At 39.4% G+C, this 21604-nt stretch overlaps 2 protein-coding genes across 15 annotated transcripts in view; both read left to right on the forward strand.

Annotated features, from left to right (window-relative positions):
• Positions 1–12296, forward strand: part of DAB1 (DAB adaptor protein 1) — a 585647-nt gene extending 573351 nt beyond the window's left edge. For 10 of the 14 annotated variants that reach the window (XM_075616019.1, XM_075616017.1, XM_075616025.1 and 7 more), the window contains 5 exons: positions 233–341; positions 5487–6020; positions 6806–6933; positions 7405–7500; positions 11046–12296. In XM_075616019.1, the coding sequence (XP_075472134.1) occupies positions 233–341; positions 5487–6020; positions 6806–6933; positions 7405–7485 (852 nt within the window). In that variant the 3' untranslated portion in view covers positions 7486–7500; positions 11046–12296. The remainder of the gene's footprint in view (positions 1–232; positions 342–5486; positions 6021–6805; positions 6934–7404; positions 7501–11045) is intronic. The other 4 variants (XM_075616024.1, XM_075616026.1, XM_075616030.1 and 1 more) reach the window with 2 other exon arrangements.
• Positions 12297–18643: 6347 nt separating this feature from the next.
• The window catches only part of C8B (complement C8 beta chain), a 55147-nt gene continuing 52186 nt past the window's right edge, over positions 18644–21604 (forward strand). The window contains exon 1 of the mRNA XM_075616035.1: positions 18644–18705. Within this exon, the coding sequence (XP_075472150.1) occupies positions 18656–18705 (50 nt within the window). The 5' untranslated portion in view covers positions 18644–18655. The remainder of the gene's footprint in view (positions 18706–21604) is intronic.

Here is a 21604-nt window from a genome sequence, read left to right on the forward strand (position 1 = left end):
ATCTTTTATTAAAGGCTTTACATACAGCAAATACAAACTTCTGCCTAAAACAATGAATTAGCCGTGTTAGCCAAGGCGTGAGGTCTGGGATGAAGAATTAGTGCTTGTGGCAATTGAATTCAAGGGAATGTCATAACGAATACTATAGATGTAGCGTTGCAAAGAATGTCCTTTACGTGACTTCTGTTATGTTTTATTGAACACCTTGTTCTCTCTGTTCGTTTTGTTGCAGACTCCTGCGACTCCAGGTGATGCCTTTATGCCCTGTTCATCCCAACTACACCATACCACTGCTGACATGTTTGGATCTCTATCTTACAATCCTGTTGCTTTACCATCAGGTGAAAAAAAGTCCATGTCAGCTTTGGAAATACACACAGTTAGAAAAGCTAGGCACCGTCATCCCCTTAACACCATTAGTAGTAGTCATTGTATCATATGTGGATATCACTCGGAAGAGGAAAATAACTGTGCAGTACATCACTTGAGGAGGTTTTTACTTTCACGCTTTATCATTTATGACAAAATTATGAATCTACACTATGTCACATGAACCCACCGACTAATAACAGGTATGTACGTATTGTATCACCTCTCTCCTCTTGCCAGCTTACTGCATGTTGCTGTCAAATCAATGATTTGTAGTTGGCAGTATTAGAAGGTGAATGGTAAAATAGCTTAGCGCATGCCATCCGTTCTTGAGTTTTGCATGGACCTCATACAGTTGGCAGCAGATAGGAATTTATTAGCCCACTCAAGAAATGTAGGTTCCCCCTTTAAATTCACACGTGTGTGCGTGTGTGTGTGTGTAATATTTCACAAAAATAAAGGAAACCCTCAAGAGATGGATAAAAGACCCCTACTACATGCACAACCACTGGTTTAATGTTAACAGATTGGTATATAATATACCTGTGTGCCACAGCGGCATCACTGAGGAGGAATTACATATTTGTAAATATAAGTAGAAATTCAGTTGTTTTTATAACTTTTTTGTTATATATAGTTCCGATTTATTTCAAAATAAGTGTATTAAAAGGTTGCGTTTTAGCCACTCCCGTAGAGATTTAGCACTACCCTCCTTCCAGGATCTCACAGTGAGAGCTCCCATTGAGCTGCTCCTGCTGCGGTGCACAGGTATATTATATACCAATCTGCTAACGTCACACCAGTGGTTGTGCGTGTAGTAGGGGCCTGTTATTCCTCTCTTGGGGGTTTCCTTTGTTATTGTGTCACATCATTCTCCCTAGCGCACCCATTAGACTCTATTCTGTAGCTATAACTGACCTTCCATATTAACTCATACAGCCTGAGCGGGGAATACCTGTCTGTTCTCAGAAACCATGTATTTCCTATTATTAAAAGATTATAACAAAATACAGGACAAAATATGCATGCGCACCTGATTTTCCCATAGGCCTACTCCTTCCACTCCGCTGTTTTTTTTGTCGTCTTAATTGTAGGCCTAAATATAGATAGCTATTAAATAGACCTTACATTATACAAGTATTAAAAGCAATAGTAAGTGTGATACTTTGGGTTGTGTTTTTTTTTTAATTTCCTTGCAACACTGTACATCTTGCAGCTTTGGACAAGGGCTTTGAAATGTATAGGATCTCAGTACTGCCTCTTCCATGGCTTGCTGGAAGTGAGGGAACCATGATGTAGGCATATAGGACACAAATTGTAGGCACTGCCTGTAGACAGTGGCGGAGTTCCCATTAGGCCCGATAGACACGAGCCTAGGGCGGCAGCATTTTGGGGCGGTGAATTTTCAGGGTTTTTTCCCCATATACAGAGGCCCCGCTCTCTTCACCACTGATTGCCGGGGGAGAGTGTGGGTCCTCTGTAAAGATCTCTTACCTTCTCCTCTGCATCATCCTCCTCCTTCTGTAGCATCGCGGTGTCAAATGACGTGCGATCGTCACATGGCGACGCGTTGACATGACAACGTGACATCACATGGCGTCACGTTGTCATGTGACGTTGTGGCATCATTTGACACTGCAACGCTGCAGAAGAAGCGGCCAGGGCGGCATAAAGGTAAGTGACTATGGACGGCCACATTTTAACTCTGCCACCGGATGTAGGGATTATGAACATGAAAAAATGACCCAAGAAAGAGGGAAGTCTAGATGTATAGTGTTCCATCAACCATTCAAGTGAATGAAATAATTAGATTTCTTTTGTTTAAATAGGTATAGCAAAAACAATATAACCACTGTCATGCCCTTATCAGAAGTGGCAATAAAGTGAATATTTCATCTTCAGAGCATATTGAACAAGGACCAATGTGGTGTTACTAAGGCTACGCTTATAGTGCCAGTGACGGTCGCTGGAAAATCAAATAGAGATGACTTCCAGCGATCGCGACCAATCCATCGCTCGGTTGCGCCGTTGTGTTGCGCTTACTATAAGCGCACGCGACGGTGGCAATGCATTTGTTTTGCCGCAACGTCGCATCGCTGTCGCTGGCACTATAAGCGCAGCCTTAAGAGGCAATCCCTCCTTTAAAATAGTCACAAGTGGAAGACTACAGTATCATGTAGCATCACATTTATTATTGTTCCCTCTGGATGGAAATGTAGTATTTAAAGGAGCAATTAGTCTGCTTTTCATGTTTATTATACTTAACATGGGATAGAAGCAGGGGGTCTCCGGAGCTGAACCCCATAAATTTCAGCTCCGGGGACCCCCTGCTTCCGAGATAAAGATCTCCTAAGGGGGTGCCGGTAGCCGCTCCGCTAGCAGGGATCACATGATGGCCGCTTTTCAAAGCTCCCGCGCCCTGCAAGCCAATAGCAAGTTGTGACATCATCCGGTGCAGCTTCATATTGGCCCATGTGACCGGCTGCTTTAAACTTTGCCAAGATACTGGCACCCCCTTCGGAGGTCTGTATCTTGGGAATCAGGGTGTCCCCGAAGCTGAAATTTATTGGGTTCAGCTCCAGAGACACCATGCTTCAAATCTATGTAAAAAAAAATTATAAATAAAAAAGCGCATAAATTGCTCCTTTCAATACATTGGTATCCAGAGGGAACAATTATAAATGTGTTGCTACATGGTGGTCGTCCACTTGTGACTATTTAAAAGGATGGCTTGCTTCTTAGCAAAACCACATTGGTCCCTGTTCAATATGCTGTGAATATGACTTCCATGTACTGGAAAATAGTTTAGTTCCGTTCACTTAGATGGAGCTAACCTCTTATCCAGCGCTGGAAAGATACATTTGCCGCATATTTAATAGGGGCCACTGTATGCTTCTAATTGTCCAGGGTGGTGACCACTGATCGTGGGCAGAATTCAGAATTGTTTCAATCCATTCAGACTATAAGTTAATTCATTTTAAGACCTATAACCACTGAAATTCAGGAATAAAAAAAAGTTTGGAATATAACTTAAAATTGACTTCAGTAGTCTCGTCCCTCGTCCCCCATCCCCTCATAGCCCCATCCTGCTACCTATGCAAAAATGCAAATGGCGGAATTGAGGAGCAACTTTGTGTCATCATTCTACTTTAAAGTAGTTCCTGTAACAATCGTGCGGCTGTAACGCCAGGAAGCTGTAGAAAAGGGATGTGGAACACAGGCTCCATATGAATGTTGCAGCTGCAGTTTGTAATTTGAACACAAAAGGGCTTTTAATGACCGGGGGTTTAAATAGAATATATGCAGTATTGAATTGCATCGATTTGGTATAAGGGGCACTGCTATTTACTAAATCCTAAAACATATAACACTTGTTGACTATACATACAGTATGTTAACATTTCACCGTAGATATGGTCAAGTAATTGTTCTCTTTTCCATGGTACAACATGGGAAGCAATTCTTTTTGTATGTGATCTAAGTTACACACGATAGATCAAGACTGACATCTTGTGGTGTACATTCATGTAATTCCTCACCATATACTGTATGGGCTACATCTACAGTGATGAAACTCTGCAAATATTGTCCAATAGACCCCCCAAAGATGTCCTATGAACTTAGTACTTATTTGGGGAAAACTTTGTTGATGTCTACAAAAAGAAAATGGAAGATTTGAGTGTCAGCAAATATTAGCAGATATCCAAGAATCAACAAGATAAGTGTTTATAATGACAAAATCCCCCCTTTTTAACATTGATCTTTACCAATTGAATATATTTTACAGACACAAATATGGATAAGTTCAATTACATAGTTACATAGTTACATAGTAGATGAGGTTGAAAAATGACATGCGTCCATCAAGTTCAACCTATGCTAAATTTAGACAACAGATACATTATCCTATATCTACACTTCCTTATTGATCCAGAGAAAGGCAAACAAAAAACCCCAGTGTCATATCATCCAATGATATCTCATAAGGGGAAAAATTAATTCCTTCCTGACTCCAAGAATTGGCAATCGGATTATTCCCTGGATCAACATTCTTCCCAGGTTTACTTATTTGGTATATCCCTGTATATCTTTCCATTCTTAAAAGATGTCCAACCTTTTTTTTAACAAATGTATTGTATCTGCCATCAGTCTCAATGGGTAATGAATTCCACATTTTAACTGCCCTTACTGTAAAGAACCCTTTCCTTTGTGGCTGGTGAAATCTCCTTTCCTCCAACCTAAAGGGATAACCCCGTGTCAATGGTGCCTCGAATGGCTATTGCATGCATATTGCATATGTTGTACTTTACTGAGCAATGACTGGAAAGATGAAAATGTACTATAATTTTTAATGGAACACTAAGCATGTGTGAGACAGAAGACACAAAGCTTAGGGGACATTTATTTGCAACAACCCCAAAGCAAATTGAATAAATAAAGTAGAATAGAAAAGCAATTTAAAAAAAAAATGCCTCACTAATTTTATAGTGGACTACTGCAAACCCTGATTTAGTTTTTTACCTGGCTGAGGGACAAAAAAAATACACTTTATCCTGACATGTCTAGACAAAATACCCAAAGCATTATGTATGCATAGATTTTTTGACTAGCACATTAAAACATGATAGATAATGTCACCAAGATGTCAGTTTTAAATTAACCCTTCACTAGTAGAGATGTCTACAAGGGATTAATATTAATTAATCCCTTGGCTGCTTTTGCAACACAGTGTATGTCCCTCTGGGGAAAAAAAAGGTTTTAAAGTCAAGATTTACAAGACATGATTAATTTAAACCACACTGGAAAAGAGTTGCCAATTTTTAATTTTAAGAAGGCTGTTTTCAAGCTATAACCTTGGAAATCATTTTTCAGAGAATTGAAATTTGACAGCTACCCTGTTTGGAACACATCATAAGGGCTACATGATTTCCATAATGGCTACATGATTTCCATAATGGCTACATGATTTCCATAATGGCTACATGATTTCCATAAAGACTACATGATTTCCATAAGGCTACATGATTTCAAACGCTTATTTTTTTTGTATCCTATTAAAACCTAAAAGTTGTATACTAATAATATTGAACTTTTTTGTCTTCGTTTTCTTTTTGAAGGTTACGTTGCAATGGGAGCTGTCCAACCATCCTTCTGGGGACAACAGCCACAAATGGTCCTGGGTGGCCAGCCTCCAGTTGCTCAGGTCATGCAGGGAAGCCAAACATTAACTTGGGCTCAAACGGGCCTTTATCCTACTGCTCAGCAACAGTCATGGCAAACTTTGCCTGGCCAGTTTCCACCCACTGCCTTCATGCCAACACAAACTGTTTTGCCTTTTCAAGCAGCCATGTTTCAAGGTACCACGGCTCCTGTAGCCGCTGTTCAACCGACCAGTGACTCCATGCGATCAAGTCCACTGCGACCCGGACAGAATTTAGGAACAGATATGTTCAAAGATTTTCAGATGGCCAATCCTCCTCCAGTGCCATCACGACAGCCAGACCAGCCTTCCCTCGCATGTACCTCAGATGCCTTCTCAAGTTATTTTGACAAAGTTGGGATGGCACAGGATACAGATGATTGTGATGACTTTGATATCTCACAATTAAATTTGACTCCTATGACTTCCACGTCACCATCTACCAATTCACGTGAGTACTACATGAGGTGGTGCAGCCTACACCACAACTGTAGAGTACTGGGTATCTTAAATATGGCATATTTTGTTGTCGAACAAGCTATGCTGGTGTATAGTGTAAATAGATCTACAAGTACTGTACTGTATATGTTTTTCTAAATATAGGGTCTTATTTACTACTCAACTTCCTACGTTTGCTATTTTGTGTAACTGTCGACTGGCACCATTTTTATTGGACCCTAGGGCCTTTTCTGAAACCTGAGCAAGCATAAAGTTACGGATGTCAGTTGTTTTTGTGCTATAAAACTCATCACTCCTAGCCAGGGAGAGATCCTGCTATGTTGCATATCTATGCATAACATAATGAAAAAACAAAACAATGTTCAAAATATTTCTACTGCATGGACTCTAGCTACGTGATAAATGTATTTGTTTCAATATGAAAAATGCTTCCCAACAGGTTTAGACAGCAAACAGGCTACAGAGGAAAATGATTAGTTTCAAATCACTGGCTCCAAAAAGAATTTGATGGAGTCTGTTTAACTTGTGGCAGGCAAATCTGCAATATAAAATGAAATATAGATTTCATAACAGTCTCTGTTTTTTTTATCTATCTTTTAACAAATTATTATTTTATCCTTACCTAACCGTGTCCTCCAAAATCCAGTTACTTCTCAATGTCATTTTAATATGTGCAGTAAACAGGGTTTTAAGCATGGTTCAATCTTCACTTGATGTTTGCTTTTGAATCTGTGGATGTGTCTTCTTCTAATTGTTGCCAATGTCATCTCTACCCAGCGCCAACACCAGCCCCAAGGCATAGTTCTCCATCAAAATCCTCAGCGTCTCACACAAGTGACCCCATTCCAGACGACATCTTTGAAGAAAGCTTTGAAAGTCCAAGTAAAAGTGTAGAACAAGATGCAGTAAGTTGCTTTTAAATAAATATATATATATATATATATATATATATATATATATATATATATATATATAATGTATTTCCCTAGACAATACAAGCAACTGACACAGCTTTAGCTGCCAGAATTTAGGAATCAAAAGGAAAGTTAGAGCAATTATATTTTTCAAGGATACTTTCTATTTTCAAGCAGTAGCATTATTTGAAGCTGAGTTTTCTTTATTGCTGAAAATGTTAGTAGCTGGTATTTTGCTATAAAGCAAAATACTGTACATTTAAATGTGTGCCTTTATAAAGTGCTATCACAGGCTTTATTTTGCATAAGGATCTGTAGTCTCAGAGCTTTTCTGATAGAATGTAAGCATTATGTTATTCTCTTCTGAATTGCCGCTAACACAAATCCTATCTTCTATTTAATGAAATTCTATTGAAACTTTGACTGTTGATAAAAAAAAGTGTTTTGTTCTTGTGTTTTTAGCCTGATGAATCTCAGGCCTCATCCAACACTGATCATGGTGAGCCCAGTGGCGATACTATAAGCCCACAAGTCGGTAGCTAGATAGCACAGGTTGGGGTAGGTATCTGTCCTTTTTCTCTTACGTCTGTCATTTATTCCTCAACTATCGTTTGTGAGAACGTTTCCCTGAACGTTTTTTCCATCCTCTTTCCTCCCTGTTTTTCCTACAGAGTGCAGTGTATTTCTTAGAACAGGGGTGCGCAAACTGGAGGGTGCGACATTTTCTGGGGGGGGGGGCGGCGGTTACTTACCTTAACTTTCCAGCGGCGCATTGCCATGACAACGTGCCATCACATGACCCCGCTGAGTCTTTTGACGCCGGAGCCAAGTAGGGTGGAGGGGCGAGCAGGGGGTGAGAGCAGGCATGGGGGTGCAGGGAGAAGAGTTTGTGCACCCCTGTCTTGGTTGTATGTGTTGCTTGTCTTTACATATGTTGTGTTGGGTGCTTGGGCCTCCTGCATGATTTAATAAAAACCAGTGGGCATTGATTCCAGGGTATGGTAAAATTGAATTATTTGTAAACATTGAATGGTCAGGTATGAATTACAGTATGTCCAACATGTCCTAATTACACTGTACAAAGTACAAATGCCCCCTCCACACACAATTATAAGCTGCTAATAATTAAAACCATTAACATTGTAATTGTTGTTTGTGTTATTTACATATTTGAAATAACCAACAGTGTCCATATAAAATAAATTATATTCTTTCTGGAAAAATGGCCAACAGAAATCTTCTATGTAATTATATTTTTCCCACAGATTAATATAATTCACTCTAATGATATTCCCAAAATGAATGAACACACACTGGGATACAGGCTACAATGGTATTTCCAGCTAATCATTAGTCTGTGAAATTGCTGTCTACACATGACAATGTTAGATCATAGTCCATTTGGTATAATGAGTATCTTTGAGCAGCCGAAAGCAAGAAAATACAAAACTCAATCAGGTATATTAAAGTGAATCAGCTTTGTCAGTGGCCCCCTACAATCATTCAAATGACAAAATTCTGACGGCAAAATATATCACTGGATTGATTGCTGACTACATCCATTTCTAATTAAATGAAGATATTCTATGGAAATGAAATTAGATGTGAGAGTTGTATTGCCTTCATAGTATATGACTGTGTACTTGCAACAGGGGATAACTGCAGAACAAGCTATTATTAGACTTCGATTTAACCTATTCCCAGCACTCCGGGAATATTTTATTCTTCAGCTGAGCAAAAGTTAAAACACTCCAAGGAAATCTTCCACACAAGAGAATTTCAACCTTTCGCTTGTTACTTTTGATATTATGTGGGGCCACAGTGCCTTGGTAATAATTTAAAAAACTGTAATAATTGCATTGGTTAAATTGTCATTTTGGGAGAAGTACTCTTTAAGCTTTGCCTTTGTAGGGTATTATTGATTCAAAAGGGTTCAGTACATATTCAATACCAACAAAGTACTGAATATTAACCTGCTCAGATTATACACCAATATCTGGAACACTGCATTCAGGGCCAAACAGAAATCATATTTGAACATGTTACTTTATTGGAGAGAGGCTATAATTTAATGTTAATGCATATTTTGTTAAACAAAAATAGTTTGAATCTGATATTTGCTGTGGCTATGAAGATACCAAGCAAAACTATAACCGCTACTACAGTATATAACTCCTTGGTTGGTACATATCACAGATCTGAATCTTGATATACAGCATATTGGCAGATTCATCATGCACCTGTTCCAGCGCACCTGTATGGGTTAGCGCACCAGTATGGTTAGCACACCTGTATGGGTTAGCGCACCTGTTCCAGCACACCTGTATGGGTTAGCGCACCTGTTCCTGCGCACCTGTATGGGTTAGCGCACCTGTATTGTTAGCACACCTGTATGGGTTAGCACACCTGTTCCAGCGCACCTGTATGGCTAAGCCCACCTGTTCCAGCACACCTGTATGGGTTAGCGCACCTGTTCCAGCGCACCTGTATGGGTTAGCGCACCTGTTCCAGTGCACCTGTATGGGTTAGCGCACCTGTATGGCTAGCACACCTGTATGGGTTAGCGCACCTGTTCCAGTGCACCTGTATGGGTTAGCGCACCGGTATGGTTAGCACACCTGTGTGGGTTAGCGCATCTGTTCCAGTGTACCTGTATGGGTTAGTGCACTTGTATGGGTTAGCGCACCTGTTCCAGTGCACCTGATTAGTTGTGTTAAGCCGAACTGGCACTTGATGAATCTGCCCCATAGTATTTGTGTATTATTCCTTTACTATACAAATAAATTGCTAAAGAAGGGGATAAAAATAGGCGATGAAGTTTGGGCTGGATGAATTAGAATGATTTTAATCCATCAATGTATCACTTTTGTGCTATTGCTTATTCTGAGTGCTGCCATTTGATACAGTACCATAGCAATAGAAGGTACGTAAGTCAAAATTGTGATGCAGAGCAAGGTGAAAGTAATTAATATAATGTAAACACATGCAGTATGTTACTGAGCAATAAAGTAGACCAGGGGTGCACAAACTTTTGGTGCTGCCCCCCTTACATTAGTGCCGGCGTCAAATGACGCCACAGGGTCATGTGACGTCACGTCATTTGACGCCATGGTGACACGCCGCCCGAAGCCGGCTGAATCAAGGTAAGTGAGTTACAGAGGCCTTGTGCGGTCCCCCGGCATTTCATTTAAATGACTTGGGGAAGAGAGCGGAGTCTCTGTATCTGCCACGCCCCCCAAAAAATCTCATGCCCCACAGTTTGCGCACCCCTGTTCTAGACTGTTAGAACAGGTATATCTTGATCTCACAAATGTATTCTGTAACAGTTACTTGCTGTTATAGTTCTTCGGAGCTCTTCACCAGATGAAGATTGGTAAAAGAGTGGAATAGCACTTGAAACAAACTGTGAAGATCTACTGACTCCGGAGCTAACCCTTCCTAGTACATTCATACTTTTTGTGACAAGTGAACGATGCATTTCTAGCAAATTGGATAATTTTCTGCAGGATTTTATTAGATGCCAGTATTCCCTATTAATAAATTATAAACACATACTTTCAAATAACTTCCCATTTATAGTGCAATGTTGTTCAGTTTAGATTTTTCAACCCTTTTAACCAATCTGGGGTTCTTCATATTTAGTAAAGAAACACCACAAATCCAAAAATGCTTGTGAGTAGGAGTTAAAAATAGGGATGGGCGAAACGGTGGTGAAACCTTGGAGTTAGTTATCAGGTAAGTAAAGAAAAGAGAGATGCTGAATATTTGTACCAGGTCACAAAACTGGCTTTTGCTGCTTGAGAAAAAAATGGCAAAATAATCCATACTTGTTGAAAATCATCATTATATTAACTATTCATATGCTGTACACATTTGGTAAGATGATAAATATATTAGACATTGAATTCAATGTATTTGTAAAACTATATTTACAATGCAGTGAAAACCATAAACATATAATGCATTATTAGAAACTTCTTGGATGCATTGATTCTTTGTATTATTTTTTTTAATTAAAATACTGATCAATAGTTTCCAAGTTATTACAAAGTATCTGTGTTACAATCCATATATAAATACGTTTTGTTTCATGTTGTTCACAGGGATCAGAAGAACCTATCTATGCCCAGATCGAAAGACCTAAGAAGTAACATTATAGTGCTTATAGTGCTTCAAGACTTGACTGAAAACCTGGCTGGCTTCTGGCTCTTGCAGCTTTCTTTTAAATGACCATAACGACAGTCTACTGGACTGGTTTCACCAACATACTGAATGAAAGCGTTCCACGGCGAATCACAAGGCAGCACAAATTACAGGCACTAGATGATTAAACAAGAAGCGTTGCCAAGGAAGTTGATTTCTGATTTGTTCATGTTTACTGTTTTTTTGACCATCATGCTTCTCTGATGGGGACATCCATTTGATACTTTATCAGTGCGTTTCTTGCTTATTTTTTATTTGAGTTGTTTTCTAAACAATGCAGAAACTTTATATAGCAGCAGAATCACAGGAGATGATAGAACTGATATCAAGTTTGCACTCTTTTTTCCCCACCTTCTGCTATTTTCCTGATGCACCCAAAAAGAGGGTGTTATTTCAATTAAAAAAGTGTATTTTTTTTCATTTTTGTTTCATATCTTGATAACCATCTTTTTTTTTTTGCTGGGGAGGGGTACAAACCTTCACAGGCCTCATCAAATGATATTCTTTAGAATGATGCCTCTTTCGCCTTGAAAGATCTGAGGGGAGACATTTGTAAACCTGACTGGTCTGTATGGAAATAGACCAGAAGTCTTACATACTGTATGAAACAATGAAATATTTATAAGAAGGGGACTTTCAGACAAAAGCATTGGGAGGTATTTTTCCTCCTCACATATCCTGCTGCTGTGAAGCTATGCAGACAAGTATTTCATTCTCTGTGTGCCATTTTTGAAGACAGATTATTTGCCTACTAACTCTGGAACAATTCTGAATCTTGGATTTAGATGAAACAGACTTTGTCCTGGGACATCGGAGGCATGAATTTTGCTAAAACAAATGGAATCTGTGATTAAAATTACTCATCTCTGTCTCTTTTGTACATTAGGGGGAAAAAATTGATTTTTATTTTATAATCGTAACATTAAACTCTTCAAATGGAAAAGGCTTTAAGAAATTAACATTAAAAAAATGACATATTTTGTAAATATAAGTATCGCGACAAATGTTTTCATATTGCCATTACAATGTAGCAAAGATAGCAAATTTCAGTGGTTGGAAGGTGTGTCATTTTTAGGTTTCATATCACACGTTTTTCAAGTGCAGAGTAATTAGCTTGTCAGAAACTAATAAACTGAATGGGGATCCTTGTATGATGAATTTGTTTTTTTCAGAAGAAGTACTTTATGTGTTAGCCATGCAAAAAGATAATCACTTTCTGATTCAGCAGTCACAATGTTGTCTCTAAGGCCCTGATCCACAGAGAGTTACTAAGCTGTACAACACTTTCACTGGATGGTTGAATGGGAGCTGAGGCGTGCTAATGTTTAGCACCCTTATGTGGATTTGGGGCTAAGGCCCAGATGCACTTACCTCCTTTAGGCTATTTAACCTAACATTAAACTACTGTAAATGAACATTAGGTTAATCATAACACTTATGCACTATAGCAAATAACCTAATGTTAACCCAATGCGATTCCTTAAATAACGTATGGTTATTTTGTTTCCGTACGTTAGTGCTAGTGATATGCCAAAGAGGCGTCCGCCCTCGGTCTAGGACATTTGCTCGTAGCCGTTTCACCGTGACCAAATGACCATTGGAGGTTCACCGCGACTCTGTCCACAGCCAGGACCTGTCGCCGCCAGCTGCTTCGTTGCTAAGGTAAGTGCCTTACCATAAAACCCCCTACCCTAAGCCCTTACCATAAAACCCCCTACCCCAAGCCCTTACCATAAAAACCCCTACCCTAAGCCCTTACCATAAAACGCCCTACCCTAAGCCCTTACCATAAAACCCCCTACCCTAAGCCCTTACCATAAAACGCCCTACCCTAAGCCCTTACCAAAAAAACCCTACCCTAAGCCCTTACCATAAAACGCCCTACCCTAAGCCCTTACCATAAAACCTCCTACCCTAAACCCTTACCATAAAATCCTCTACCCTAAGCCCTTACCATAAAACCCCCTACCCTAAACCCTTACCATAAAATCCTCTACCCTAAGCCCTTACCATAAAACGCCCTACCCTTAAGCCCTTACCATAAAACCCCCTACCCTAAGCCCTAACAATAAAACCTCCTACCCTAAGCCCTTACCATAAAACCCCCTACCCCAAGCCCTTACCATAAAACCTCCTACCCTAAGCCCTTACCATAAAACCCCCTACCCCAAACCCTTACCATAAAACCTCCTACCCCAAGCCCTTACCATAAACCCCCCTACCCTAAGCCCTTACCATAAAACCTCCTACCCTAAGCCCTTACCATTAAACCCCCTACCCTAAGCCCTTACCATAAAACCTCCTACCCTGAGCCCTTACCATAAAACCTCCTACCATAAGCCCTTACCATAAAACCCCCTACCCTAAGCCCTTACGCTAAAACGTCCTACTCTAACTGCTAAACCCCCTAAAACTAACCCCTTTCCCTAACCACTAAACCGTACCTTCTCCTCAAAGCGGCCGGCGGCAGAGTCTCCAGCGGTGAATCGGCTGCAGTGGAAGGTCCCTCTGTGGCCAAATGCGGCGGTCATTTGTCCCATTCCGTCCTCCCGAACATCACATATGCACTAAAGGCTGTTCAGGTTAGCACAGGGACTCTGTCTTCCAGGGTCTGGATGGAGCTAACGCCACATGTAGGTAATATATTAATTAACATCAGGTTATATGAAGCTAAATTAACCTGACGTTAACCCTATGTTAATGAGTTAAACAATGGTCGTTGTTCTTTTATTGAATTAGCATGGTGGATTTGAATTACACACAGAGAAAATAACATCTGTTAGTAGTTTAGCTAACCTGGCATTATTTGCCTTGATTTAACGGTTCTCAGGGAATCTGGGCCTAAGTAAAGTAGTCCTTATACCATTTTAACCAATATTTATTTTCTTCCCTTCATCAGCACAATATTCTCATAAAACAATGCTCACGAAAGGGATAATATTGCTCAATCACCTCTGTTCAATGCAGTGCATAATAAATAATATACTGTTAACAATGCATTAACAGCCCCCGACCATGTTTAACAGGCACCAGAGTGGCTTATTAAAAGCACCGCTTTCTGAAACGAAAATGAAGTGACAACCAGTCTCACCTTTTCCAATAGCGGGTATTGTTTTTGCTTCTGATGATGAGCAAAGCATCATGCCACTGGTACGGATATCGCTAATTCAGTGTTTTACTCAGAACAGTGACCATGTTTCCAGAACAAAATGCAGGTTATTGCATATTCTGCTCTCATAAAAAAAGAGAAATCAAGAAAATCTAAGAGAAAAGTCAACAAATGATGTTCCATTCATTGTCTTTCTTTTAAAGTTGTATGTGAAGTCTGGTCCTACAAGAGAAATATACATCAAAATGTACATTCGGGAATAGAATATAGTTTCTGTCTTGTCAGTATACTGTGCGTGTACGTCTGTGTGTGATCAGCCACATTACACAGCGCACTGTAAGTAGTAATAATCTTTTGATTTTTCAAGGTGTGCAGACAGTGGCGTAATTTTAGTGTAAGGCCCCCTCACAGTTCAGTTACCAGCCGGCCCTTGTACCACAATATCATGATGTCACTGCGTCACGTGATGATGCATTGTCATGGCAACAAGTTGCCATCTAATGTTGTCGCCATGATGAGTCATATGACGCAGCTACGTCGTGGAGCATACCTGCTCTCTTATGGAGGCCCCCACTCTCTCTCTCTTGGCAATTAGTTTCATTGCTGTGGGGAAGAGCGCGGGGGGTCCATCTCGAGTCCTTCACCCCCCCCCCCCTGTCCCTTGTCCTGCATCCTGGGTGGTAGTTACGCCACTGAGTGAATATGACCCCTAAAGGTTGCAAAACAACTACAGAACTAAGAAACTCTCTGCAAAATGTGGCAGTTTTCAACAACATCGGGAAACATGGATTCCCCATTTTGTAACAAGAAACTTCTTGTGCTGCAATGTGAAAATAAGCCTGGCTATACTGATAAAATATCTCCTGAACAGGGAACAGACAGACGTATGCCATCATTAGTCAGTATTCAAATGAGCCGGATTTATTTGGTTTGCAATTTTTTAATGTTTTTGATTTCCACTATGTACTACAGCACTTAGCTGGACCTTGGGCTACTCAAACACTTGGATTGAACATGACTGACAAGAATTAAATAGGTAATATATGAGCGGAAGCATAACCGAGATGTGGTAAGAGCTAATGTTAATGAATTATTTCTGACATTCACACTTGGCTCTGATATGAAATTATATATATGTGTTACTATTCTTGCTAGCATTATAAGCTACAGAACAGAAGTGGGAAACTCCAGTCCTCAAGGGCCACAAACAGGTCAGGTTTTCAGGATATCAGCATAGGTGGCTCAATCAGTCACTTGCTTAATTACAGGTGGCTCAGTCAGTGACTCAGTGTTTGACTGAGCCACGGATTGAACCACCTGTGCTGAAGCAGGGATATCCTGAAAAACTGACCTGTTGGTGGCCTTTAGGACTTGAGTTGCCCACCCATGATGCAACAGTCCGATCACCATCTAACGCATGAAATATTGTATGCCGTATTAGTAAAGTGGCCATATATCACATCGCCAAAGTGTAAACACCACCAATTTTCAAGAATTTCTCTGACATTTTGCGTTTTTTTATAAAATCTTCACCAATGTGACAATGCTCACGCTTTCATAATTTCGCTAGCTTTTGCAAACAATGGCAGCATATAAAGAATCATGACTAATATAGAGTCACATGTCCGGCAAATGTATTTTTAATGTTTTGCAAACAAAATGTGCAAACTTCAGTGAAAGTGATGTGAACTTCCGGCAAATATTTTGCACATCTCTAACAAAATAGATTTTGGATATAACCAGAGATACATTGTGTACATTTTCTTTGGAACATTGACCTCAGGGATTAAGTAGTTGACAAAGTAAGCAAGTTAGAGTACACATGGAGGGGTGCACAAACGCTGTGCTCTGCGCCCCCCTGCCTGCTCTCCCCCACTGCTAGCGCCCCCTGTTACCTAGTCTGAAGCATCAAATGATGCTGTGGGTCATGTGACTGAGTCACAGTAAGGGAAGTTACAGAGGCCTTGTACGGTCCCCCGACATTTAATTTAATGGAGGGGTAAGCTTCACCCACAGATAACATTCCAGGATGCACTGTTTTAAAGTAAAACCCTTTCTTGCTTTATCCATTGTAACATCGTAGGAAGAAGAGATCAGTGTATCTCGAAAGCTCGCGCAAATAAAAGCATTTCGTTAGCCGCAGTCACAGGTAGCTCAATCAGTGGCTCAGTCATTTTTATGCAGGGTTTCATGGCTGAGTGCTTTCATTTTATTACAACACCAAATACAAGTTGCTATCCTTTACTATAGGAAAAGCATTAGAAAATGTTTGGCCTACTTTGAAAGGACTTGTTCAAATTGGTACTTCTTTCTAACGAGACATATAGAAATGAAATAATATCCACGTTTTACCAATTAGAGATGAGTGAACTTGATGTGATTCGCTTCACTGTTTTGCTCGAACCTTTCAAAAATTTCCAAAAAGGGCAAAAAAGTCCAAACATTTTTGGGCAAGAAAACAAACATCTAAATATTTACACTGGAACTTGTCTAAGTTCTATCAAATTAGTTTGAAACTTTTCTAACCTGTTCGCAAAATTGTCGAAATTTCAACAGCAAATTTCTATTAAAACAATATCCAGAAATAGTGTTCTCTGTGTGAACTACGTGCAGTTTAAAAGTAGGAATCACATGTACATAGGAACAGATTAAAGCCAATACTAAGTTGCTGTTCCATGAGACATCGGGTGAATGGCTGAAATGTCTTAAATAGCATCGCTTAGTAAATATGGAAATAATCTAGGCATCCCTGAATTCAATTGAATTTATTTACAATACATTATATCATACCGTACTTACAAAGATATATGTTTCCAGTTCATAGACATAATCTACTTGAATAAAATAATAAAATAAATCTTTTAAACATGTGCCTTGTCTGCAGGGACTCTCACAATTCTACAGTAGTTTTAAATAAATCAACATCAGTGATTACTCTCATCAAAATATATCACATCTTATGTTTTGTAATTACATGATACTTTCTTCAAACCCCTGTAGGATGGAAGAGATTAAACTAATATTATTTTTCCCTTTAACATTATTGATATTTTTTTGGACTAGCAAAAATGTCTACGAAGCCTACAATAAATCAGAAAAACAGAATTTGCTGGCAGTGAAAGGCATGGAATATGCCAAACTCGTCTCAATTTTCTTATGTCAAAATCAACTATTAGTAATCAACAATGAGAATATTTTCATGAAACGTCATACAAGGTGGCAGAATTAATTTAACGAGTTTGACACCTTTTCTAAGTCTATTGTCTCAGAGAAATATGATGCTGTTTGTGCAAAATGCAGAAGATGTTGTATTTCACATTTTAAGAAGAATGAAATTAAATATACATTGAGTGGAATGTGTTCATAAAGGAATGTGGTAGAATTGTTTTGTAGTGGTTTTGTGAATAAATAATTCCAGTTCCTCACACTCTTAAGATAACACCCTCAACCAGCAAAGATGTCAGTGGGTTTTATTTATCAATCTACAAAAGGTCACCATTTTGGTATATTTCAGATCTGGGAGAATCAGAGAATCAGTGGTTAATTTTATCAATGATTTGTGTTATTACATACAGCCCCAAATGCCTGAGATGGCAAATACCTGCCTCAGATAGGTGTGTTAAATGTATCAAGCAAGTTTCTTACATTATACACATATTATATAAATTATGGTGGGTTAAAAAGTGCCAAAAACCCTCCATCATACAGTGCACAGTAAATAAAACTATGACTTGTGAACACATTCATGTCTCAAACGGGTCTGCAACCCTGCTTTTCCCCATTATGACATGAGTGCTCATTTCCATGTAATTTCCCAGAATCCCCAGCTGCAGTGGAAGCAGTGTATGCTAAGAGATAATGGGGAAATGTTATCTATGGTTAAACGCTATAATAGGGAAACGTGTGTATATATATATATATATATATATATATATATATATATATATATACACATTTTAAGTTATGGTGGGTGAAAAGGGCGACAAGAAACCTCCACCGTGTAGCATATATCCCTTGCTGCAGTGGGAGCACTGTATGCTAGGTGATAATGGTGAAAAGCAGGGTTGCAGACCTGTCTAAGACATTTGCTATATCTATCTATATCTACATCTACATCTACGTACACATACACACATCAATTGTTTTAAATCTGAGCAAATGATTTCATATTCAGATAACAATAATGTGCTTTCATAATGTATTACTGTAATTCCCACTGAATATTTGGACGTACTGTTATTTTTCTTTAAGTATGGATTGTAACAAATAATTGTTCTTAGCTTGGAAAGTCCAATCATTCCTATCACTGCTATAATCTAAAGCGTCCAGCAGGGGGCATATTGCTCGCAGTAACGACTGCTCAATGTGTGAAGTATTTCATCTCTCCCTCTGCATGGTAATATGTTTCTGTGCTGTGCAGTGGTGCTGTGTTTCAGCTTGCATTGCTGTAGGTAAGTACTTGCATCTTTATTTCTCTATGTATTATACATGTGTCGCTGTATGTTTCTCCAATGTAAATCTATCATACATCTTTCATTTGGGTGCACAAATCAAGAGCAAATATATAAAGCAAATATACAATCGGACGCAATGTCACACACTATCAGAGATCTGTGTATGTGAATATCAAGGAAGAACTGAGCTCAATTTGTCATTTACATCTGGAATCGTGAACAAATCACAGAACATTTAAGAGATTCGACGCCATAAAAAAGAATGAATTTGTATACACTGTTCCCTTTAAAGAGGCAATCCAAGCAGCACTTAAAATAAAATAAAAACAATTGTTTTAATATATGCAGCCTTTACTGAAATCTAATTACCTTAGTTCTCCTGTGATCGATCAGCAAAGATCCTGTTTCCAGGGTTTACTAAATGGCTGCCTTTAAATTTCAATCAATCCTTCAGTCAGTGTGACTCAGCAGCTACAATGTATCCTTATATTACTAAGGTAACATGATCTATTGTTACAGTTTTCAACTCAAACTGCTGGGAACATTGGCAGCAAATGATCATAAACAGGAAAGTGTTACAAAGATCTTTCTCTGCTGGGGAGGTGGGCTAAAACCTAAATTAAAGGATGCTCAGTATATTAAAACTCATTAAAAATGGCATTAAGGGTTGAATTAATTTTTTTTAGTAAGTATTATCTAATACTACAGAACTGATTTGTTAAAAAAACCCACATATGTAGAATATTGCTTGGATTGCTCCTTTAACGTGGAAACCCCCTCTTTTTAGGAAATACTTTATGGACTTCTCCTGTCTGCGTGCCTCGTTCATATTTCTTCAGGTCTATCTTCATGTGGGAGCTGGTAGGAATATAATGTATTATATGCACCCACACTGTCATTCAGTAGTTTGCTTTCAGTAATACGAGTTAAAGCAGAATCTTTATTAGAAGTGTAGTTTGGTGCATAAGACCCGACAGCATTAGAATATGAATTATTTCTCTGCCAAGTGGGGAGATTACCACATTGCTTTGCATTCTAACGCTGACCCCTTGGCAGGTCCTAGGTAGAGATGTGTGAAACCTTCGCACGACTTTGCAGACCTGGCAGATGTGCCCTTTCTGAGTCGGGGAAAAAGTGTGTCAGCTGAGGCAGAGTTTGCAAGCGAATCGGCAAGAATTCAGTCAGTGTGTAAAAATCTCTAAAACTAATAGATCCGCTTAATACTGACGGCACACGCGCCATGTCACACGCGCCACGTCTCACGCACCGTGTCTCACGCACCGCGTCTCACGGTGTTTTGCTAAAAGAATACTAATTTGGCGACATTATTAACCCCTTGAAACTTTACAAAATGTTTTGTAGGGAATTGAAATCGGTAAAAAATACCCCATCCCACCATATCCTATATATTTGTGTCAAAAGGAGTGCTACTGGGTGTGACCAAATGTATACAACAAAAGACAACAATTCCCAATGCTCATCCAACATGACAAAAAAGATATAGTTAAATATATAACTAGGGAAAAGGTAACATTAGGCGCAAAACCTAGACAATATATGAATATAGTTTTGTGCCTAATGTTACTTTTTTCATATATGTATTTGTGAATTCATGTGTAAACCCAATACATAGTGGCAGCATATACCAGACACGGCTATACATTCATTGTTTATAGCACATAAACATATATAAATATATAACTGTTTGTCTTCTCATGAGTAAGGGTCATTTAGTTCAACTCTTTAGCCAAAGCGTTATAAGCCTGCAGTCACGTCATGGCCCCTTTGCAGGTCCTAACACTACCTGGGTTTAAGCTCGCTCCTCCCCACTTTTTATGTGGCCATTTTTTTCATGCACCTGTGGAATTCTGGTTTATTGGGACATTTCTCCCTCTATTAAAGAAGTAAGTGAGAATTCTCAGCGTTAGGACCTGCAAAAGGGTCATGCATTGGCGGGGGTTGCAGGCTTGTAATGCTTTGGCCGAAGAGTTTAACTAAATGTCCCTTACTTATGAGAACACAAACAGTTAAGTTTTTAATTATATATTTTATGTCAAATTGGATGTAGCATTGGGAATTGTAGTTTTTTGTCTTTTGTTGTCTACATTAAAAGCACTTGGAATGGAAGAGAACAATTCTGACGTCTTATACTGAACTTTGCCTACAAGGATTCATACAGGAGCCGCACCTTGTGTCCATGCCCCTCCAGTGCCAGATATACCAGGCACAACCCCAATTCTGAGTGGCACCAAGGCAGAAAGTGAGCCACTTTTCCCCTTGACCCTGGAGTCTATTGCAGCCGAAGAAGAAGTTTCAGGTTCAGTAGCTGTCCCACACACAACCAGCTGTTGACACCCAGGAGTTGCATAAGAATCATACAAGATTTAAAAATACAGGTACGCAACGCCAATACCACAGTGATCGATGAAATACAAAAAAGGCACCAGGAAAAAACAAAAATCTATCAAACGTGTGATGAAAGAAACAAACATGCCCCTGAGGCAGGTCACAGAGGCCCCAAAACAGCAAACGCCTGAGCAGGACTGGACAACTGCAATGCTTGGAAATGTGTAGCATTTAGAGAAGGAATTGCTGTCCTTAGGTCAGGGGTGCTCAACTCCAGTCCTCAAGCCCTGTCCTGAAGCTGGGATATCCTTAAAAACTGACCTGTTGGGGGAAGGTAAGGAGGACTGATTGAGCACCCCCACCTTAAATCACCTGCATGTGACTACATCAACTACTGTGTAGACTTCAAACAACAACTTATCACCCATCCCAACCCAGTTCACAACCTACCCCTTGATATGTAGACCACGACTCCAGGTGTCATATCCAAATGACCAGACCTAGTCCATTTCCTGCACCAGCGGCTAACAAGTCTAGCAACAAATAAGCA

The sequence above is a fragment of the Ascaphus truei genome, chromosome 10 (genome assembly GCF_040206685.1).
Source record: "Ascaphus truei isolate aAscTru1 chromosome 10, aAscTru1.hap1, whole genome shotgun sequence".
NCBI lineage: Eukaryota > Metazoa > Chordata > Amphibia > Anura > Ascaphidae > Ascaphus > Ascaphus truei.